Genomic DNA, 17,515 nt, shown 5'->3' with positions numbered 1-17,515 from the left:
TGGCTGTCGTGGCACAGGCTGCAGGGGTGTCGACGCACTGGCACATGGAGCGGTCGCAGTCGCAGTCCTAGTCCTAGACAGTCACAATCACAGTCGGTCCTAGTTCTAGTACAGTCACAATCACAGTCGCCAACTCAAGTCACTCGATTTCACTACCTATTAATGGGCGGACACCTCTGTCGCAGCTTGCAACTTACGTGAGTACAGTGCTGCGGAGGTTGATGGAGTGATGAGTGATGGGAGCTGCTGGTTATCGGGTGTTTCACCCAACCTCCTGGCCTGCTATTTTCACGATCACATTGTACGCAGCAGCGATCTCCCGCGATCTCCCGCATAATCATGAGTAACATGGTCACGCTGGATACATGCATAGATGTAGGATGTAGGATACAGGATACAGGATACAAAATGTAGGATTGGTAAGCAATAGGTCCCAGATTCCCCCGACAACGCCTTGGTTTCCTAAACGTCACGTTCCTCCCACACTCGCGAGCCGAGCGGCTGCGATTCAGGTATCCTAAATAGCCATACCACGAGTATAAATATACGTCCCCATTGGAGCGCACTCGAAAAACAAGCGCAGAAACGGAGTGGCGTTGGAATTGGTGTACCAGCGCACTGGAAGGACCTTTTTGACGAGATCCAAGAATCGAGGTGGCGTCACGCCACAGAGAAGACTGTGCGAAGTGATGAATGGGGTCGATTCGGTGCCTGCTGTCTTTATCGTTGTCTTTGACGTTGTCTAACATGATTGTACTGAGATGGAAAGAATTCAATCACGGGTATATAAAGCCGCTGACGTTGGGTTGACGTTTGTGGCCTCTGGTGTGAGTGTCGGTTGTGTAGGGGTGTAGGGACACATGAGTGAAGGGTACTATAGTGTGGTCTGGTTTCAGGATGACGGATAGGATGGATAGACTCGTACCATCTGACTCATATTCATCTACCTACGCAATATACGCAAGCCTGCAGCCCGAATGTAAAGCAAAGTACCAAGTGCACTGCGACTTTGGGTCGTACCTACACTGCGCAATTGCGCAATGCCACAAGTGCGCAGTAGTGGCATTGCCTCGCTAACCTCACATCTCACCCAATCACTAAGACCCGAGTAAGCCCGGTTGCCTTTTCCTCCGAGATATTATCGTCGCATCTCCTCGTCTGCATCACATCAATCAGCCGTCGCCGAGCCAGAAACAGCCATCAGCCATCAGCCCACATATCTAGGTCATTATCACTTAAACTCAACAAGCTCTGCGTACCCCAGTTTGCCAGATCCTCCGCAACCCGTGACCCATATTCATGTGGCGTTTTCAAGACAAGAAATCCAAAAGGAAATGTATGACCAGGAGTGTAGGGCTGACAGGGATGAGGATGTAGGATATGTAGGGTCTAGTCGAGTCCAACTCCCAAAACTGCGATCTAAAGTTCCATCCGACACGTCAGGGAACCACAGACTAGTATGGTAGTCAGGGTCAAACGCAGGTACAGGCTTAGCAGGCACGTCCTTGTACCCTTTCCTTTTAACCCCATGACCCTGACTCCCCTGATGACCTCCGACCCCTTCTTGTGCTTTTGGTTGCTAGCTCCACTCTGGTTCTGTGGTTGTCCAAGGTTATCAACTCTTCTCTTCAACTAGATTATCATCCTCCTCCTCCACATCCACCACTCACATCACATCGTGATCAATTCATCACTCTGTCCCCCAATATCAGTCTCACAACCATTTCCCAGCCCACATCATCGACCCCTCTCCTAGCACCTAGCCCGTCCCCATTTCAAAAAGGACCACTCATCCTCATCATATCAACTTGATCATGTCACTCTTCGAGCCCCGTGCGGCTCCAACATCAGATCCAGTCACTCCACCCACCATATCCCCCGCCATTGTACAGGGAATGACACTCCCCACTCCACCCTCCTCCATCCAGAAGTATCGCGATGCCCTCCGCAGAGACTTGACCGCACGCTATGAGGCTGCCGCCCGCGCCGAGGTCGGAGCCACAGTACCCCCCGATGCAGAGCACGACCCAGACTACGGCTACGACGAGGACCCATTCGATACTCGTGCCCGCCTTCTCCTCTCCATTGCCGGCCCAATATCACCCGAGAGTCCCCCGAGTCGTAAACGGCTCGCAGACGATGAACAGGCTTTTGTCCTCGACTCGCCAGCCCCTCGACGACGATGGAGCTATGTCCCCCAGACTGAATCTGGTCCGCCTTCCGGATTAGCTTCAGCGGTGATGAGTCGTTCCTCGTCCTTCTCGTGCTGCGATACACCAGGATCCGAGATGAGCTTCGAGATCGGCCGAACGTCCGACTACGTAGGCCTGTACGGCCGCCCTTCGCTGCGGCTACATGCCAGCGGTATTTCGCCGTCATGTGCCCCGCCCCCTCCGCCAGTCGTCTCCTCCACCTCGTCACATACGTTTACTCCATCACCTCTTGTTCCCAAGGAGAAGAAGGAAAAGCGATCCTCGATCCTAGGCCGCCTCACGCCAATGAAGATGAAACCCCTCACACCACTCACGCCATCGCCCCAACCCCGGCGGAGTCGGAGACGTCGTGTACCAGTCCCCGAACTCGACTGGGACGAGGTCGTCTTAACCCGCTCCGAGAGCGAGACGATGCTCCTCGCCGCAGCGGGCTTTGCGTCCCAGCGTTCGAGGGGGGCGTGAGGCGCCATCGAGCCAAGACATATCATATGAGGCGTAGCGGTCAAGTTAATGTTGCATCCTCGATGATCCACATTCCAAAACCTCTTGCGTCATTCCATGTCTGCCAGCCTGCCGGCCAGGCGTGTTTGTATTTGCTGTAACAATACTCATCTTGGGCAATTGGGCCTACATGCAACATGCATCTATCTTGATCATCTGATCATCTGACCATTCCGGTTCCATGTAACGCTAGTTAATTTGGGGATGAGGCAGTGGCGCTCATGTAGACGCGTCAGATAGGAACGTGCCTGCTTTGCTTGCTTTGGTTGCTTTGGCCTGTCAGCCACTCTGGTCTCTTTCTGCCTAACGTTGGGTGGGCTAATACCCGCGCCAAGTCTCCGGCAGGTCCGTTGTTGCTTCAGGCTCAGCCAACAAAGCATTGAAGGCTGGCCATTCCGCGGGAGACGACAACGACGCGTCCGTCCCAGAAGTGGACTTGGTGGGGCGGACGCGAGTAATGTACGAACGCCGAATGCAATGTCACCTGAAGGAGTGGTCTGACCACACACTTCAACTTCCCTGCGCCACATGACCTGGTAATATGATAAACTCCAAGCCGACAGACCACGGGCCCGTGAGCCCATATGCCCCGGAAGCGAATTGGCAGACACCTGTTCACAGCAGTGGCGCAGACTCTTGATCCGGATCTCTGGATCTCGTTTTTTTGGGTTCTGATCAATTCCAACGGAGCGATGGATTTCAACAGACGCGACTGGCTTCTTCTTACTTTGGGGTAGGGATCAGGGCTCTGGAACTGGGTGCTGTGCTGGAACTGGGTGCTGGAAATGGGAACAGGACACGCCCACCCCCCGCGCCATCATTCCCCATGGTCCTTGCGGAGGCCCGGGGTCCGTGAGGTGGCGCTGGTGTGACAGTGGGCCCATGGGGCCACTTGGCCCGGCGCTGTCGCGGTGAGCCTGGCGACTCCCACAGGCATATGTCAGAGCAACTCGTACGAGTACGACTCCCAGACTATGTCAGAGCAACTCGAACGAGTACTGATCTCGAGCTGTGGCCTACGTGTTCCCCGAGCTAGTACAGAAGGACAATAAGCGACGCGCCGCACCCCTGCCAAGCCTATTGTTCTCAGAAGGGTCGCGTCGTCCCACATCGTTATACAGTAGATCTACGAGTGTGTCTGCATCTCATGTCTCATGTAATCTTCTTGGTCCAGAGTAGGCCCTACAGCCATCTTAATGGGCCCGCGCCATGAGCACGTCGCGCACCGCATCCGACATGATGCCCTTCTTAAGCTTATCAAAGTCGTAGATTGTGCAGGTTCTGGAGTGAGTTCAGTGCAAGGTGAAGAAACACACGACTCGCAGGTCAAGGCAAGCCGGTTGGCCTTGAGCGACCACATCGCGCAGTGGATCTTGAACTCTGAGCGCTCGGGTTTGATCGAGTGTGGTTTGCTTGCGATGATGAGCTTGGGTGAGTACATGTATAGTTGGCACTCACTGAATCGGGGTAAGTTACGGGGTAGCGATATCGTACCGCCTGTTCTTTGAGGATGAAGCCGGTGCGCCGGCCGTACTGCTGTCAGTTTTGAGCGAATTTGGTAACTCACAAGGTAGTCTTGCCCGACCTCACCAAGGTCGGGAACGAGCGACTCGATCCATTTCATCCGCGCAGACTCGACATAGCGGCAGTACGAGACGTTGTTGATGTGTCTGGTGTCAGATGATGCGCGAGAGCTGCCCTTGGATTGTCATTGTGACAATGTTCTCCTCCATACACCCGGAGAGTCCTCCATACACCCGGAGAGAAACAAACCCGAACTCACCGGTACATGTCGCTGTCGCCCCACGCCACGGGCCACTCGACGCGCCCCTCGGAATCGAACCCATTCGAGTCGAACCACTCGTGCACCGTCGCCCGTTGCCGATCATACCCCCGATCCATATGGGGCAATTTCGGGGCCCGATCATGCCTAGTAAACGGCGGCGCAACCCAATCTACATCCTCCTCCGGAAGCGGGCGGGAGACGGTATGGTCGTCAGGTGAGGCGGGACCAACTTCGCCAGGAGCCATGTAGTATGGCGACGACGGGTTCTTGAACTTGGCCAAGAGGTCGTCGACTTTCCGAACTGCACATGTCGTGTGCAGCGCGCGAGTGTGGAGCGGGCGCACGAGAGGGCACAGTGAGCGTAGCGACATGGGTGTCAGATCTTTGATGAGGAAAGGCAGGCAAACGGGTAAACGGTTACAGCCCCATATCCCTTAGCCGAGATTCAGAGGTTTCCCACGGTGTACAAGTATTTGGTTCCATGACCCGGCCCCTTGCGCCTCCGCCATCCGCCACCCACGTCCCTTGCTACTCTTCATCTCACTCTCAACTAACCTTAGGAGGCCATGTGGGGCCTATCGTTATTGCTTGGCCTTGTCGCCGCCGCACCACACAAGCCCGGCAGGGAACGCGACCTGCCCGGCACCTTTGTGCGCTTCGCCGACCTCGATCACTGTCCGCCACTCAGGCCACGTCCGATCCCAACCCGCGTAGACGACGTGTGAGTATCATGTAGACTATTGAGTTCACACCAGACGTCCCGACGACTTCTCGGTCGTCATGGCCCTCGGCGACTCGATCAGTGCCGCTCTACTTGCGCGGGGCGGTTGGGACCCACAGACGCACACACCTTCCTCGCCACAGGAAGAGGGACAGGTTACCTTCCTTGCACCTTCTGAGCTACAGGCCCCAAATCCCGGTGTCCCCGATATTCAGGAATGGCGAGGACTATCCTACGCCGCGGGCGGCGACGAGGGTGCACTCACCATTCCCAACCTTCTCTCGCACTACAATCCAGTGGTAGGGATGAGTTACGGCCGCCACCCGGTGCTGTGTGTTGGTCTTGGCGAGGGATGCCATCCTCCCTCCGACGGACTTAATGGCGCCATCAGTGGAAGCATTGCCGCCAGCCTACTTGGTCAGGCGAAAGGTGAGTTGACTTTTTTGATCCAGCTCACGCAGATCTCGTGCCGCGATACAAGGCGCTCAATGCCAGCGTGAGAGCGGGGTGGACGTATGTCAATCTCGCCGTTGGGGCCAACGACATTGTGAGCCAGCTGAGTGACTTTTGATCTGATTGCAGTGCGCCTTCTGTCTTTCCTGTGAGCTCAGATAGGGAAACGCAGCTAACAACAGCCAACCTCCCACTAGGGCCTGGATCACCTGAGGAATTCGCAGCCGGAGTCTCTGCCGCAGTAGAGGTCCTCCGGCAGCATATCCGTAAGCTTGTTGGTCTGCGTCAGAGCTTACACCAGCACGTCTGATCGTCAACATCGGTGAGCTCCGGCATATCCAGGTCAGCTCACGCCAGTCGGCCTCTTCCGCGTTAGCGCCGTGTACAAGCTCACCCTTGACGACCCATACTGGTACGCCCGGCTGAGTCCGCGCTGACCCCAGTCAAGGGCCGTACCATCCTCCCGTTCCCCATCTCCCACTCGAGTGTTCGTGCGCGACCCTGCCTGGACCTGTGGGCGACTACACGCGTCGACGGATGGATGAACTGGGCCAGGCGTACGATGAGGCTGTGCGCCACCGGGTACGCCAATGGGACGCCGAGCGGAACAGCACGTTTGCGGCTATCTGGTGAGTGTTAGCTACCCGAATGACGACGATACCTAACACAGGCAACCTGGAACGGCGCTCGACCTCGAGCACTACCCGATTGAAGCAGTGTCCCCCATCGACTGCTTCCATCCGTCTGAGGAGGCTCATAAGCGACTAGCAGCAGGCGTGTGGAATCGCCTCGTACTCCCACAGGTAAGTCAGCTGGACATTCGCCGTTAACTAGCTGACGACAGGCCTACAAGACGTTCCCCTTCGCATGGGAGGGTGACGTGTGGGTGCGGTGCTTGGAGGCCGACGACCGTGTACAGGTTAGACAGGTGTTGTAGATCTTGTTTGGTTCATGGAGAGTTCGTTATGCATATAGTACAAGCAATACAACACACTACACAAACGCCGTGTCAAGCCCATCAGCAAAGTCGACAATCGCAATCTTGGCGTCGATGCCAGAACTGACGACACGGGTATGGTCACCCGTGATAGCAAACACGCTTCCTTTATGGCACCCCGAGAAGTCGAAGATGAGCCGCCCCGTCGAGCGCTCCCACATCTTGATTGTCTTATCGTAGCTCGCAGACAGAGTAACCTGGTCGCCAAGGTAGAGAGAGCGCACCAGCTCGGTGTGTCCGCGGTTAAAGCATCTCATGCACCCGCTCGGGCTAGGCCGTGTGGGCACAGGGCACGCACAAACGGCGTGGTATTCAACCCCGGGCTGGATCGCGTATCGGACGCGCGGCTCGTCCGCGTCCAAGTCGAGCATGTCGCGGAACGTGACCTCGTCAAGCTCGGCTGACGGGGGGAGCTGTACGACGTGGAAAGTCTTGATCGATGCGTCAGACGAGCCCGTCACGAGCGTTGCGCATAACACGCTCCCGGGCACCTCGGGTTTCCATCCCGCCAGGCTAGAGGAATACGGCTCGAACGCCATCGACGTGATACCGCGGACATGTGCGTCGAGGCTAGCCCGCAAGCGCCCGTCGTTGATGTCCCACACCTTGATGGTACGGTCGCCTGACGCCGAGACGCTGGTGTAAGCTTGGGCGAGCACGATAGCTTACATGAACTCCTTGGTGATATCCACGGCGTTAATGGCCCCACGGTGCCCGTCCGACGTATCCTCAATCACGACGAGCTCTTCAAGTGTGCGGATGTCAAATACGCGGATGGTGCGATCTGAGGTCAGCTAAGATGCGATTCAGCTAGCTCACCCTTCGAGCAGCTGACAACCTTCTCGTCGTCTCCGCGCAGGAAGAAGACTGAGTCCGAGTGTGCTTGGATAGTTTTCTCGGGTGTCCCGTCGCCGTGCTCAATGTCCCAGAGACAGATCTTTCCGTCGCCGCCACCGCTGATGGCAACGAGACGCGTCTTGGGGCTGTCGCGCATTGGTGATGGCGACTTGGGTGGGGAGCGCGCCCCAGAATACGAGCCGAGCGGGGAGCGGCTGGACGAGTCTTCGACGGGGATCTCGGCAACGAAGTGCGTCAAGATCGAGCCTGTATGCCCGCCAGCAAACACCTTGACGACACGCGGGGTAGGAGATAATTGCCAGAGGCGCATCGTCTTGTCGCGAGACGCGGAGAGAAGCCAGTCGCGCCCGCTGACATGGAAGGATGAGGACGTCGAGGACCGGACTGGGCTCGCTCCCAGGCCGGAACGGCTGGGCGACGCGGTCGAGCCGAAGATGTCGTTGGATACGGGGGCTAAGAGACTGTAGAGCGCGTCATCGACCTCGCCGATCCGGCACGAGATGTTCATGTGGCGCTTGATGAGGTGCAGCGAGTAGATGCTCTCGGTGTGTCCTGGCAAGCCGCCGTGTTCCTGTGATGACGTCGGGTTGATAATCACGACGCGCGGGTTCCAAGACGTGCCGGAGCGGCGGCCGGGTGTCTCGAGGTCCGCCGGGCGAAGGTACGTCATGCGCCGGGCGAGGATGCGCCGCACAAGGTAGAGGTGCTTGTAACTCACGCGCGGGAAGGCTGTGGGGAGGCCGAGGTGGGAGGGTATCACGGGTTCTGGGGCAGTCCCGGTTGGCGCCGCGGGCGGTGGGGAGAACGCGACCGCCCGCTGGTATGTTGGGAGGCCAGAAGAGTTGCGCTCCCAGACTGTGCGACGTGCGCTGGGCGACGGTGTCATGGCCATGATATGTGAGTCGCCATCGTCGGCATACTCAAAGCTCTCGTCACCATACAGACGTGATGCGTTTGGGCTTGCGGCGCGCGCGCGCTGTCGGTGGCACTCGAGGTCGTTCCATGTTGTGTGCTGGGGCACAATGGCCGGCGTGTTGCGCGCACAAAGACATATCCAGATCGCTGGTGTCAGTCTGAACAAAGAAGCACAAACCTTGATCGTCACACAGCTTGGACCAGGCGCGGGATACAGCCTTGCAACGCAGCAGGTCGTCGGCCGAAAGTTGGGAGAGGATGCGCACGCTGATCTCGGGCGGAAGAAGCTGAGGTTAGCCCGACGCCAGCCGCCGACTCACCCCAACAATGTCCTTCTGCATCATGTCCGAGATGCGAGAGTGGATTCGGAGTACGTCTGCGCGTCAGCTCATCCCATCCCGCACCCACCTTGGCGCGGGAGCGACCATAACAGCTCAGTCACGAGGTCTGGTATTAGTGGGGCGAGGCTGGCTACTCACCTCTCCTGTCGTCCGGCGACAGGCCTAGTAGCTGCCTTCGCAGCTCGAGGAAGGACTTGGTCATGGTGTTTGTGGATGTAAGACAGTCGAAGACTGTAATAGCAGGTACCCAGGTGCGTAACAGAGAACAATGCCTGGAGGCCTAGATCCGAAAGAACAGGCACATGCACAACAAGTAAGGGCCAGACATTCGCCACCCAACGACCATCATGTGCCACGTGGAATCTTGTGCCTCACGGCTAACCCCGAAATGCCGGGTGCGAACGGACGGTTAGTCGATCCAGCCAACGCGCTTGCTCTCTCTCAACCTTTTGTCGTACAGTCCAACTCTATCCACCTCTGTTCTTTCTCCTTCTCTCCCATCTTCTTCATCTTTACTCATCCACTCAGTCTCACCACCGAGATCTGCGAGGCCACCGCCCACGCACCTGCGACTCTGGTAAGTGTCTCTCCCACTTCTCCAAAGGATTACGAACAAGAATCGCTACTCGAGAAGCCTTCGGGCAAAGACGACTCAATTATCTATACCCAAATTTATGATGCTCTCCCTTCTCATCTGCTTGATGAACAGTTACTGACTGTTTAGCTATCTGCGCGCAGTGCAGCGTCGACAGGGCTCGAGTTGGAAGCTCTGACAAGGTAAGTCTCGTCATCGCACCGCGCGACTTTCCCCCTCCTCGCACCTTTATGATTAGACATTAAATTTTGACAAGCATATGTAGGATTCTCCTCGGAGAGCCTGACTACATCCTATGCGTATGATTCTCCTCCTTCCCAGCTTGTTCTCTATGGACCAGACGCTGACGGTTAGGTCGAGCTTCCCATGACCCACATTCCCCTTGTTGCGTAAGCCACAACAACGCCTTTGTATCGGTGAGTTCCCATTCCATTCCCTTCTCTACATGATGTCACAACTGTGAACAATATCTGCATGCCTCCGGGCGGTGACGATAAAACCATCAACGCTTATAAACCTCTGAACTCACTCTCTCAACCTCTTCCTGCCTGTGGAGACCAGAGAGCTGACTCCAGCCCCACCATGCCACCCGGCTACGCCCGGAATCCTCCACAGGCCGCGCACCCGACTCGGCGGCCCAATCCCCAAGACCTCGCAGTTCTTCCGTCGAACGACCTCCCGACTCACTACGACCCACCATCTCCGTCGTCGGCGACCTCGTCTTCCTCCCGCGATGACGTCTACAGCACGTTCGTAACCAACGAGGGCAACAAGCTCGAGCCTAATGCGCGCTGGCAGCGTGTGGGCAAGATGTGCTCATGGGGTCCGACATTCGACGAGACGCAACGCGACCGGCGCACCCGCAAGAGGATGCGCTTGTGTCTCGAGCAGCTGCTCCCAGAATCCGCAGCCGAGCTCGGTGTCCCCGCCCCGCAGAACATTGTCGACGCGGAGGAGCGTCGCCGCACACGGAAGAAGCTCAAGCAAGAAGACGACCAATATCTTCTCCCGCACCTCCGCAGCCCGTCTCCACCTCTCTCCACAGAAGACCTTGCGCCTATGCTCGCCTTGCCCCGTAGCTACCTCGACATTGTCACGAGTCCCGCCTTCCGGTACTCTTTGGGCGACGACACGATGGAGCGCGGCTTGCAGCACACGGCTGCCGACTTACTCGAGGGCGAGAAAGGCCTGATGCAAGCCTTGGGACGGATGCGCGAGGTGCTGCGTATGCGTGAGCGTGACGTGCCTCCCTTCCGTCGGCCAGCCGTGAACGGCGAGGCGTCTGGCACGGTGGCCGATGGCACCGACGGAGCAGTGAACGGCATTGTGGCCATGGGGGCCAACGGCCATGCCAAAGCCAGCAACGAGGAGCGCATCCCACCGCTTCCCCATGTCTCGGACACGGACAACCTTTGGAGAGTCACGCAGGAGCTGTTGAACACCCAGCCAGCTCCAGAGATTTCGTTCAGCGCGACGAAGCCTGGCACTGCTGCCGACCCACCGCAGCCGAGCTCGCCCACGACCAAGGCGGGCCCCAAGCTCACGCCGGTCCACCGCCTCTTCACGTGCCCCGACGGTCTCACACTTGAGGCGAAGCCGGTCGCTGACGACCCGCGCTGGGCTGCCATGGGCCCCAACCACCACTTTGCCCAGCGCCACATCAAGTACAACCTCGACCTCCCTACCCAGCAGCACGCTGTCGACGACGCGCTCGAGCGTATCTGGGAGTTACTAGCCGACTGTAATGAGTACAAGGAGCGCTTAGAGGAGGCGCGCGAGCGTGTGTCGGACGTTGCGCGTGTGCGCAAGGCCGTGTGGAAGGTGATCAAGCGGCGAGCAGGGCGTGAGCTGAACCGTATGGAGGGCAAGAACGTATAGTAGTTGTCATAGTTAAGAGTTGTCTTTGTTACGCCATGTATCGTACTTGTGTTCTCAATGTCGAAGCGGGGGTCTGAGGTGTATGGAGCCGGCGCAACTGCCTCACCACTCACTACATGCCGCTCGAGCTGCTGGGGTAGAGGATATGCTGGTCACTGTACCGTGGGCACAACGCATGGCTACTGTAGCGTTCCATCTGAACTCGCTCTTCGATCTGTCAGCTAATGCTTCTGGGACCGCCACAAGTCAACCAGTACTCTAGTATCTGCCACTCCCATTGCCCTCGTTCGCCTCTTTTTTTGCTTTCGCCCGCCACATTCGCTGTGCATATTGCCTACCCTCGCAACCCGTCACGACAACTGTCCTCGTCTTTTTTCTACTTGTTGAGCGTGGGAACCGTGTCGTCCTGTGTATTCTCGACCTGGACGTCTGGGTTCTTTTCCAGGTCGGCGTGGCGGGGGGTGTGGAGAGCGGTCTCGTCGAGGTCGCCGAAGACAACTCCAATCTGCTCGAGCGTACGGCCCTTGGTTTCCGGGAACGTAAAGTACGCAACGACGAGGAGGTACGCGCAAATCCCGATGTAGACAAAGTAGAAGCGCCACGAGATCTTGGACATCTGCAAGTCAGCCTGTGCGGGGGCTACATTCTGCATTCAGGTCAACTGGATCGCAGCAGCAGAAAAACGGCACTGCAATCGGATTGACAGGCAGAAAAACGCACGGCAATCGGGTTGACAATTGACAAGCAGAAAAACTCACCGCAATCGGGTTGACAAAAGTGTTGAAACACAGAGCACCATACGTCGAGACGGTGGAAAGTCCGATACCCTTTGCGCGGATGCCGAAGGGAAGGATCTCGGTGGTGTAGGGAGTGCCGAGGGGCATCCATCCAATGTCGAAGCCGCAGTAGAAGAGGAAGATGAATGCGACGGTTGCGTTGCCAATCGCGGGGTTGTGGGTTTTTTGGAACGAGGCGCTGAGGCCAGTAATGACGCTCAGGCAAATAAGCATGGTGAGTGTGGACGAGATCCACATGGGACGGCGGCCGGCCCGGTCCACAACGTATGTTGCGGCCGTGTTCATGCCGAGGTTCATGACTCCCATTCCGATGATGAGGACCGATTGTTGGCGGGGGTTGGTGATCCCGACAACCTTGAGCATTGGGACGAGGTAGTAGGCAATAATTCCAATCCCATTTAGCTGTGCGCCAGCAGCTGAGTGGATGACAATCCACGTGCGCCAGCGGTTAGCTTTTGTGCGCCACAGCGCGCTCCATCCCTGTGTATTTGTCCGCTCGAGCTCGATGGCATTCATGACCTCGGCCATCTCGAGGTTGACGAGGGGGTCGTCCATTTTTCCATTTGCGTGGAGGTTTGCGAGGATTTTCCTCGCCTCTTCTTCTCGACCTTGGGCGACGAGCCAGCGTGGTGACTGAGGAATCCAGATGGCGAGGGGGAGACAAAGGAGGGGTAAAGCCGACTGGGTAAGGAAAGGGATACGCCATGACCATTGCGAGTTACCAATATTATTGATACACGCATAGGCGACCGACGAACACAGAATGTTACCGATATAGTACATGGAGAGTTGGAGGGACATTGCCTGGGCTCTAAATCGGGGGTGGGAGAGTTCGGCACACATGGCCAAACCCGACACGGCGCCAACCGAACTAAAGCAGCCCATGAGAAACCTGCCTGCGATGAGTTGGCCGAGATTTTTAGATGTGGCTTGTATAATGGGCGTCAACATTGCCCCCATGATGGCGATGATGAGGGGGATCTTGCGGCCGACTTTATCGGCCAGCCACGCGCCAAAGAAAGGTAAGAATAGGCCAGGTAGATACATGACGGCAGTGGTGAGGCCCAGAAGCGCCGAGTTGTTCTTGAGCGTTGGGAACTGGAGGAAGAATTGGGGAACCGCTTGTGCACTGTTCAACATGCCCGAGTCGAAGCCCTTGACGCCGTACATGAGTGCCGAGAGGGACACCCATAGCGCGTTACGCCGCAGCGACGGGTCCTTCCACCACGTCGGGTTGGTGTTGTTCTCGACTCCGTGATAATAAGAAACCGGCATTGTGTTGGGGCTGGTGGCTAGGGGTGGGTTTTCAGGTACATGTATTTAAGCCTCGCCTCGCCACACTCCCCGAAGACTGCCACACGTAGCTCCTAGTGACCTTTCGAACGTGGGACTTTGTTTGATCCATTCACGAGACGCGATTTGCCCACCCAACACCACCCAACCCCACTAGATCTGATCGGGATTGGGACGGCCTCGCCTCCGTTTGTTAGACGAGCTGAGCGTAGATGGTCAGTTTACTCCAGAGTGGCTCGCACTGTAAACAACAGGTGTGGGGAATGTGGACCGTCGTGCTTATGGATATTTTTGGATATTTTAGCTGCTGAGTCATCTTACAGAAGGGCCGTGGACGACACTCCGCGGTCCGGGGGGCAGCTGACCTCCCCCTCTGGCGCCGATGATTGGTGTACGCTTCATTCGGAGGGTATGTCAGCAAGGATGAGCAAATCGCGGAGGTGGTACGCTGCAGAACGGATATGACCGGATATACGACAGACACGACAGACACGACACCAAGTTGCCAACGGGAACCGTTGGCTCGGTCCTCCGAGTCCACGTTCCACGAAAGCACATGTCACTGCGACGATATCGGTTCAGATCTGGTGCAGGCCATCAGCTGGAAAGAGGCGCGCTGGAGGTTAGGCGGTAAGCGAGTGGTGGGCGATGCCCTCACTCGCGACGGTTCTATTCAGATGGAGGCAGAGCCAGCTGTTTGGCTCCAAGTCGGCCGAAGATGTCCGTGATATAGTTCCGCGACAATCCCGACCTAACGTGAGTTGCAAGGATTGGACGCCGTTCAGACCAGATGGAACGTGATGTGCCTTTATATTGAGCTTTCCCCACCTCAAACTCGTCAACCAACATGCCCATCGAGACCGAACTCAAGACACCTGTCAAGCTGACGAAGGCGGACGGTTCCTTCAACCGAGCAGCGCACGGGTGGGCGCGCCAACCGATCGTCGACACCTCGGGCATCGACGGCACCGTGCTGAACGGCAAGAACAGGCGCTGGGAGTACTGGTGTGTGCTCACGCCGACACATATTCTCGCGTTCTCGATCGCCGACATCGACTACTTTGCGCCGGCGAGTGTGTGGATTTTTGATCGGAAGAAGAATAAGCCTTTGGTCAACTATGCGAGCATCGGGGCGGTCGGCAGTATAAAGCTCTCTCCGAACGTCGAGGACGGGCCACATCGCGCCTACCATTCGAGTGCGGATGGCGAGCTCGTTATTGACATCGAGCACGTTGAAGGCGGTACGCGGATCCGCGCCTCGGTTCCGGGTGGTAGTTTTGACGTGTTGGCATCTTTGCCGAAAGACCACGAACGAACCGCCGTGGTCGTGCCCTGGTCAGACGATCTGTTCCAGTACACGCTCAAGGACATTTCGCGCCCCGCCACAGGATCCGTCACGGTCGGCGGCGAGACGTTCCCGGTCCCACAAGGATCGTGGGCAATTCTCGACCATGGACGCGGTCGATGGCCGTCGGACGTCCACTGGAATTGGGGGGCGGGATCAGGGAGGCTCGCTGATGGCCGCGTTGTGGGGTTACAGGTCGGCGATAAGTGGACAGACGGCACGGGGTCGACTGAGAACTCGTTCCTCGTCGGCACAAGGGTATACAAGATCGGCGACAAGCTCAAGTGGGAGTACGATACGAGTAATTGGATGGACGTGTGGCGTATCTCTGGCGGCGGGCTCGACGCGTCTCTCACGCCGTTCTATGATAAGGCGTCCTCGGTGAATACGCCAGAGGTCAAGAGCCGCACAGACCAGTGCTTCGGTATCTGGAAGGGCAAGTTTGACACAGGGGACGAGGTCGTCGAGTTCGAGGACATTGTCGGCTTTGTCGAGGATGTTGAGAAGACCTGGTAGAAACTCAAGGAGCGCGGAGCAGTTTATATACCCCCGGACCAGAAGGCCAGCACTGTAACGGTTTCGAGAAGATGTTGGTTTTCACAACGGGTTTCCTCGTCTCAGTGCGCTCTTTGTACAGCTCTTGTCTCCTCTAGCCCGAGTGTTCGAGCCCCGCCCAATTCTCATGAATTTGCGATGGTTTAGTCTCGGCAATCAAGCCAGTGGCCTCCGGGCTCAAACAGGCCGGAAACGGATCAGTTTGACTGGTATGGCATTCGTGCTCCAAGAGGAAAAGACAGCTGTAAGCGCGCAGGGCGAGCCGGTCGAGCATCAACTTTTTCTATCATCTACTTCTCTATCACTCGCCGCTTGGGCGTGTACCGGGAAGTGATACGCTTACGGGGCACAAACATCCAGATGGTGGTGAATGCCGCGATCATGGCCACGGCGATTGGCTGGATTGTCCAGATCCCGTGCTGCTGTTAGTTGACACAAAACGTACAGCTCACCTTGTCCGCAATACCGCCTGTCATGAACGGGATGGCGGCCGCTCCTGCTCCACCGAGGCTGCCCATGATGCCCATGACGCCGCCGCGGAGGTCGTCGTCCAGGACCTGGCTGACGACCATGAGGGCGTTGGGATAGATCGGGCCGAGGAAGAAACCAACGAAAGCATAGCACACACCATTACCAATGAGGCTGTGCGTGAACCAAATCGTGAGCTCGAGGGCAAGCGCGATGGCGGCGTAGAGATAGATTGAAAACTGGTACCCGATCTTCTTGGTGACAGGGATGAGCACAATACGGCCCACTGACATGCCGCCCCAGAAGCCAGTCACGGCATATCCGGCAGCAGCGGATGCGCCGCGCTCGTTGATGAGGAACGACGTCAGCCATCCCGAGATACTGACCTCTACGCCGACGTAGAGGAACGCCCAGATGATGAGCGCATACACGCTGGGCGTGGAGAAGATGCGCAACATCTTGGTTCCGCTCGAGTCGGGCACATAAAAAATCTCCGCATCGGCCGGTGGCAGGGGTGCAGCCTCGTTAAGGACGATGGAGGGTACGCGCTCCTGGTGTCCCTTGGCTTCCCCGTTCTCCTTCTCTCTCTCCTTGCGCTCCTTCTTCTCCCTCCGCACGTCGGCGTCTTTGGGCAACAATGCAGTCAACTGTTCCTCCGTCTTGCCCTCGAACGCCCACAGCATAATGCCGGCCGCGACGATGGCGACACCCATCGCAACGAAAAAGTACCTGTACGCCGCTTCAACATGTTGAGCGAATGCGGTCGAGATGAAGGGCGAGACTGTGCCGCCGAGGCTAAAACATGCCTGCACAATGGACATTTTGGTGTCGGCATTCGGAAGGCGCGTGACGAGGTTATTGACCTGTGCGTCCTGTTGTCAGCTTGTTCAGTACTTGTCAAGCTTACTTGGATACCCATCCCGAATCCATTGAAGATATACCCGATGAGGAAGACGGGGTAGGGCGCCCCGGTGCCGGCGATGAGGTAGGCAACACCTGTCGAGACTGCTGCGAGGGGCGTTACGAGTCCGAAGCCGATGCGGTCGGTGATCCATACGTTTGTCAGTCCCGCAATGAGCGAGCCGACAAACACCATGATGAAGAGGATGGACATTTTGAGGTAGTTGATCTGCCGTCAGCCTAGCTGTTTCGGATCTCGATCTCGATCTCGATCTCGCAGCCGACTACACTCACGTCGTAGTAGCGCTGTAAACTCGGGATGAGCGGGCCGACACTGCCGTCGTTCCATCCACACAAGATCATGGACGCGCATAATGCGCCGGTGATGATCCGCAGCCGACGGGGACTTGGTGCGGGACAGGCGCGCCGCAACCGTTTCAAGACATAGTGGTGGTGGGCGTAGAGGTCAGGTTCAGTGTCGCCCGGTTCCTCGAGTGGTGTGGGGCTGTCGGTCGATGAGGGGCCCAATGGAGTCTGTGGTGGGGTTATGAAAGGGCGCGAGTGTGTGGATGATGCCGCGGAGGGTGATCTGACGGGGAGGGTTGATACCCCGCCGTCGCGCGCTGTATTCGAGTCCATGGGAGCGTGAGTGAGTGAGGGAGAGTACAATGTGACATCGTGATGGAAGAAGGATAAAGGATTCTAGTCGGTGACCTCGGCGCGAGCCGAGTTACTACCAAATTGAGTCAATGTGCGGGGAGGTAGCGAGGAGAAGCGAACGCAGAAAAGCGGAGTGGAGCGCTGACGCGAGAGAGTTGTACAGGCGGCAAATCCACAACTCCAACAACATGAACACGGCGGATCGGCCCGAGACCGAGCGGCCAAGACCGCCATCCGAC

At 57.2% G+C, this 17,515-nt stretch overlaps 8 protein-coding genes across 8 annotated transcripts; 4 read left to right on the top strand and 4 right to left on the bottom strand.

The window, feature by feature from the left end:
* Window positions 1-1,895: 1,895 nt before the first annotated feature.
* Window positions 1,896-2,675, top strand: CcaverHIS019_0310060 (uncharacterized protein; the record flags this gene model as incomplete). Its single annotated transcript, XM_060599515.1, has 1 exon — window positions 1,896-2,675. One exon carries the CDS (start codon window positions 1,896-1,898, stop codon window positions 2,673-2,675), a length of 780 nt encoding a protein of 259 aa, XP_060456201.1.
* A 1,232-nt stretch (window positions 2,676-3,907) lies between these two features.
* CcaverHIS019_0310050 (uncharacterized protein) lies at window positions 3,908-4,871 on the bottom strand (the record flags this gene model as incomplete). The annotated part of the gene is made up of 5 exons (XM_060599514.1): window positions 3,908-3,995; window positions 4,031-4,140; window positions 4,173-4,247; window positions 4,282-4,384; window positions 4,498-4,871. 5 exons carry the CDS (start codon window positions 4,869-4,871, stop codon window positions 3,908-3,910), a joined length of 750 nt encoding a protein of 249 aa, XP_060456200.1.
* Window positions 4,872-5,066: 195 nt separating this feature from the next.
* CcaverHIS019_0310040 (uncharacterized protein) lies at window positions 5,067-6,611 on the top strand (the record flags this gene model as incomplete). The annotated part of the gene is made up of 10 exons (XM_060599513.1): window positions 5,067-5,221; window positions 5,256-5,650; window positions 5,683-5,768; window positions 5,804-5,822; window positions 5,857-5,940; window positions 5,976-5,996; window positions 6,032-6,086; window positions 6,118-6,303; window positions 6,345-6,477; window positions 6,519-6,611. The coding sequence occupies 10 exons, from the start codon at window positions 5,067-5,069 to the stop codon at window positions 6,609-6,611; spliced, it is 1,227 nt and encodes a 408-aa protein (XP_060456199.1).
* Window positions 6,612-6,667: 56 nt separating this feature from the next.
* Window positions 6,668-8,987, bottom strand: CcaverHIS019_0310030 (uncharacterized protein; the record flags this gene model as incomplete). The annotated part of the gene is made up of 7 exons (XM_060599512.1): window positions 6,668-7,307; window positions 7,341-7,455; window positions 7,491-8,591; window positions 8,623-8,731; window positions 8,765-8,820; window positions 8,853-8,891; window positions 8,924-8,987. The coding sequence occupies 7 exons, from the start codon at window positions 8,985-8,987 to the stop codon at window positions 6,668-6,670; spliced, it is 2,124 nt and encodes a 707-aa protein (XP_060456198.1).
* A 975-nt stretch (window positions 8,988-9,962) lies between these two features.
* On the top strand, window positions 9,963-11,258 carry CcaverHIS019_0310020 (uncharacterized protein; the record flags this gene model as incomplete). The annotated part of the gene is made up of 1 exon (XM_060599510.1): window positions 9,963-11,258. One exon carries the CDS (start codon window positions 9,963-9,965, stop codon window positions 11,256-11,258), a length of 1,296 nt encoding a protein of 431 aa, XP_060456197.1.
* Window positions 11,259-11,634: 376 nt separating this feature from the next.
* Window positions 11,635-13,330, bottom strand: CcaverHIS019_0310010 (uncharacterized protein; the record flags this gene model as incomplete). The annotated part of the gene is made up of 2 exons (XM_060599509.1): window positions 11,635-11,874; window positions 12,017-13,330. The coding sequence occupies 2 exons, from the start codon at window positions 13,328-13,330 to the stop codon at window positions 11,635-11,637; spliced, it is 1,554 nt and encodes a 517-aa protein (XP_060456196.1).
* An 865-nt stretch (window positions 13,331-14,195) lies between these two features.
* Window positions 14,196-15,209, top strand: CcaverHIS019_0310000 (uncharacterized protein; the record flags this gene model as incomplete). The annotated part of the gene is made up of 1 exon (XM_060599508.1): window positions 14,196-15,209. The coding sequence occupies one exon, from the start codon at window positions 14,196-14,198 to the stop codon at window positions 15,207-15,209; it is 1,014 nt and encodes a 337-aa protein (XP_060456195.1).
* Window positions 15,210-15,538: 329 nt separating this feature from the next.
* On the bottom strand, window positions 15,539-17,255 carry CcaverHIS019_0309990 (uncharacterized protein; the record flags this gene model as incomplete). Its single annotated transcript, XM_060599507.1, has 4 exons — window positions 15,539-15,667; window positions 15,701-16,588; window positions 16,624-16,845; window positions 16,911-17,255. The coding sequence occupies 4 exons, from the start codon at window positions 17,253-17,255 to the stop codon at window positions 15,539-15,541; spliced, it is 1,584 nt and encodes a 527-aa protein (XP_060456194.1).
* Window positions 17,256-17,515: the final 260 nt, after the last annotated feature.

Source organism: Cutaneotrichosporon cavernicola (assembly GCF_030864355.1).
Source record: "Cutaneotrichosporon cavernicola HIS019 DNA, chromosome: 3".
Classification (NCBI taxonomy): Eukaryota; Fungi; Basidiomycota; class Tremellomycetes; order Trichosporonales; family Trichosporonaceae; genus Cutaneotrichosporon; species Cutaneotrichosporon cavernicola.
Note: the sequence above shows the minus strand (reverse complement) of the source record. Positions and strands in the feature narration are given on the sequence as shown.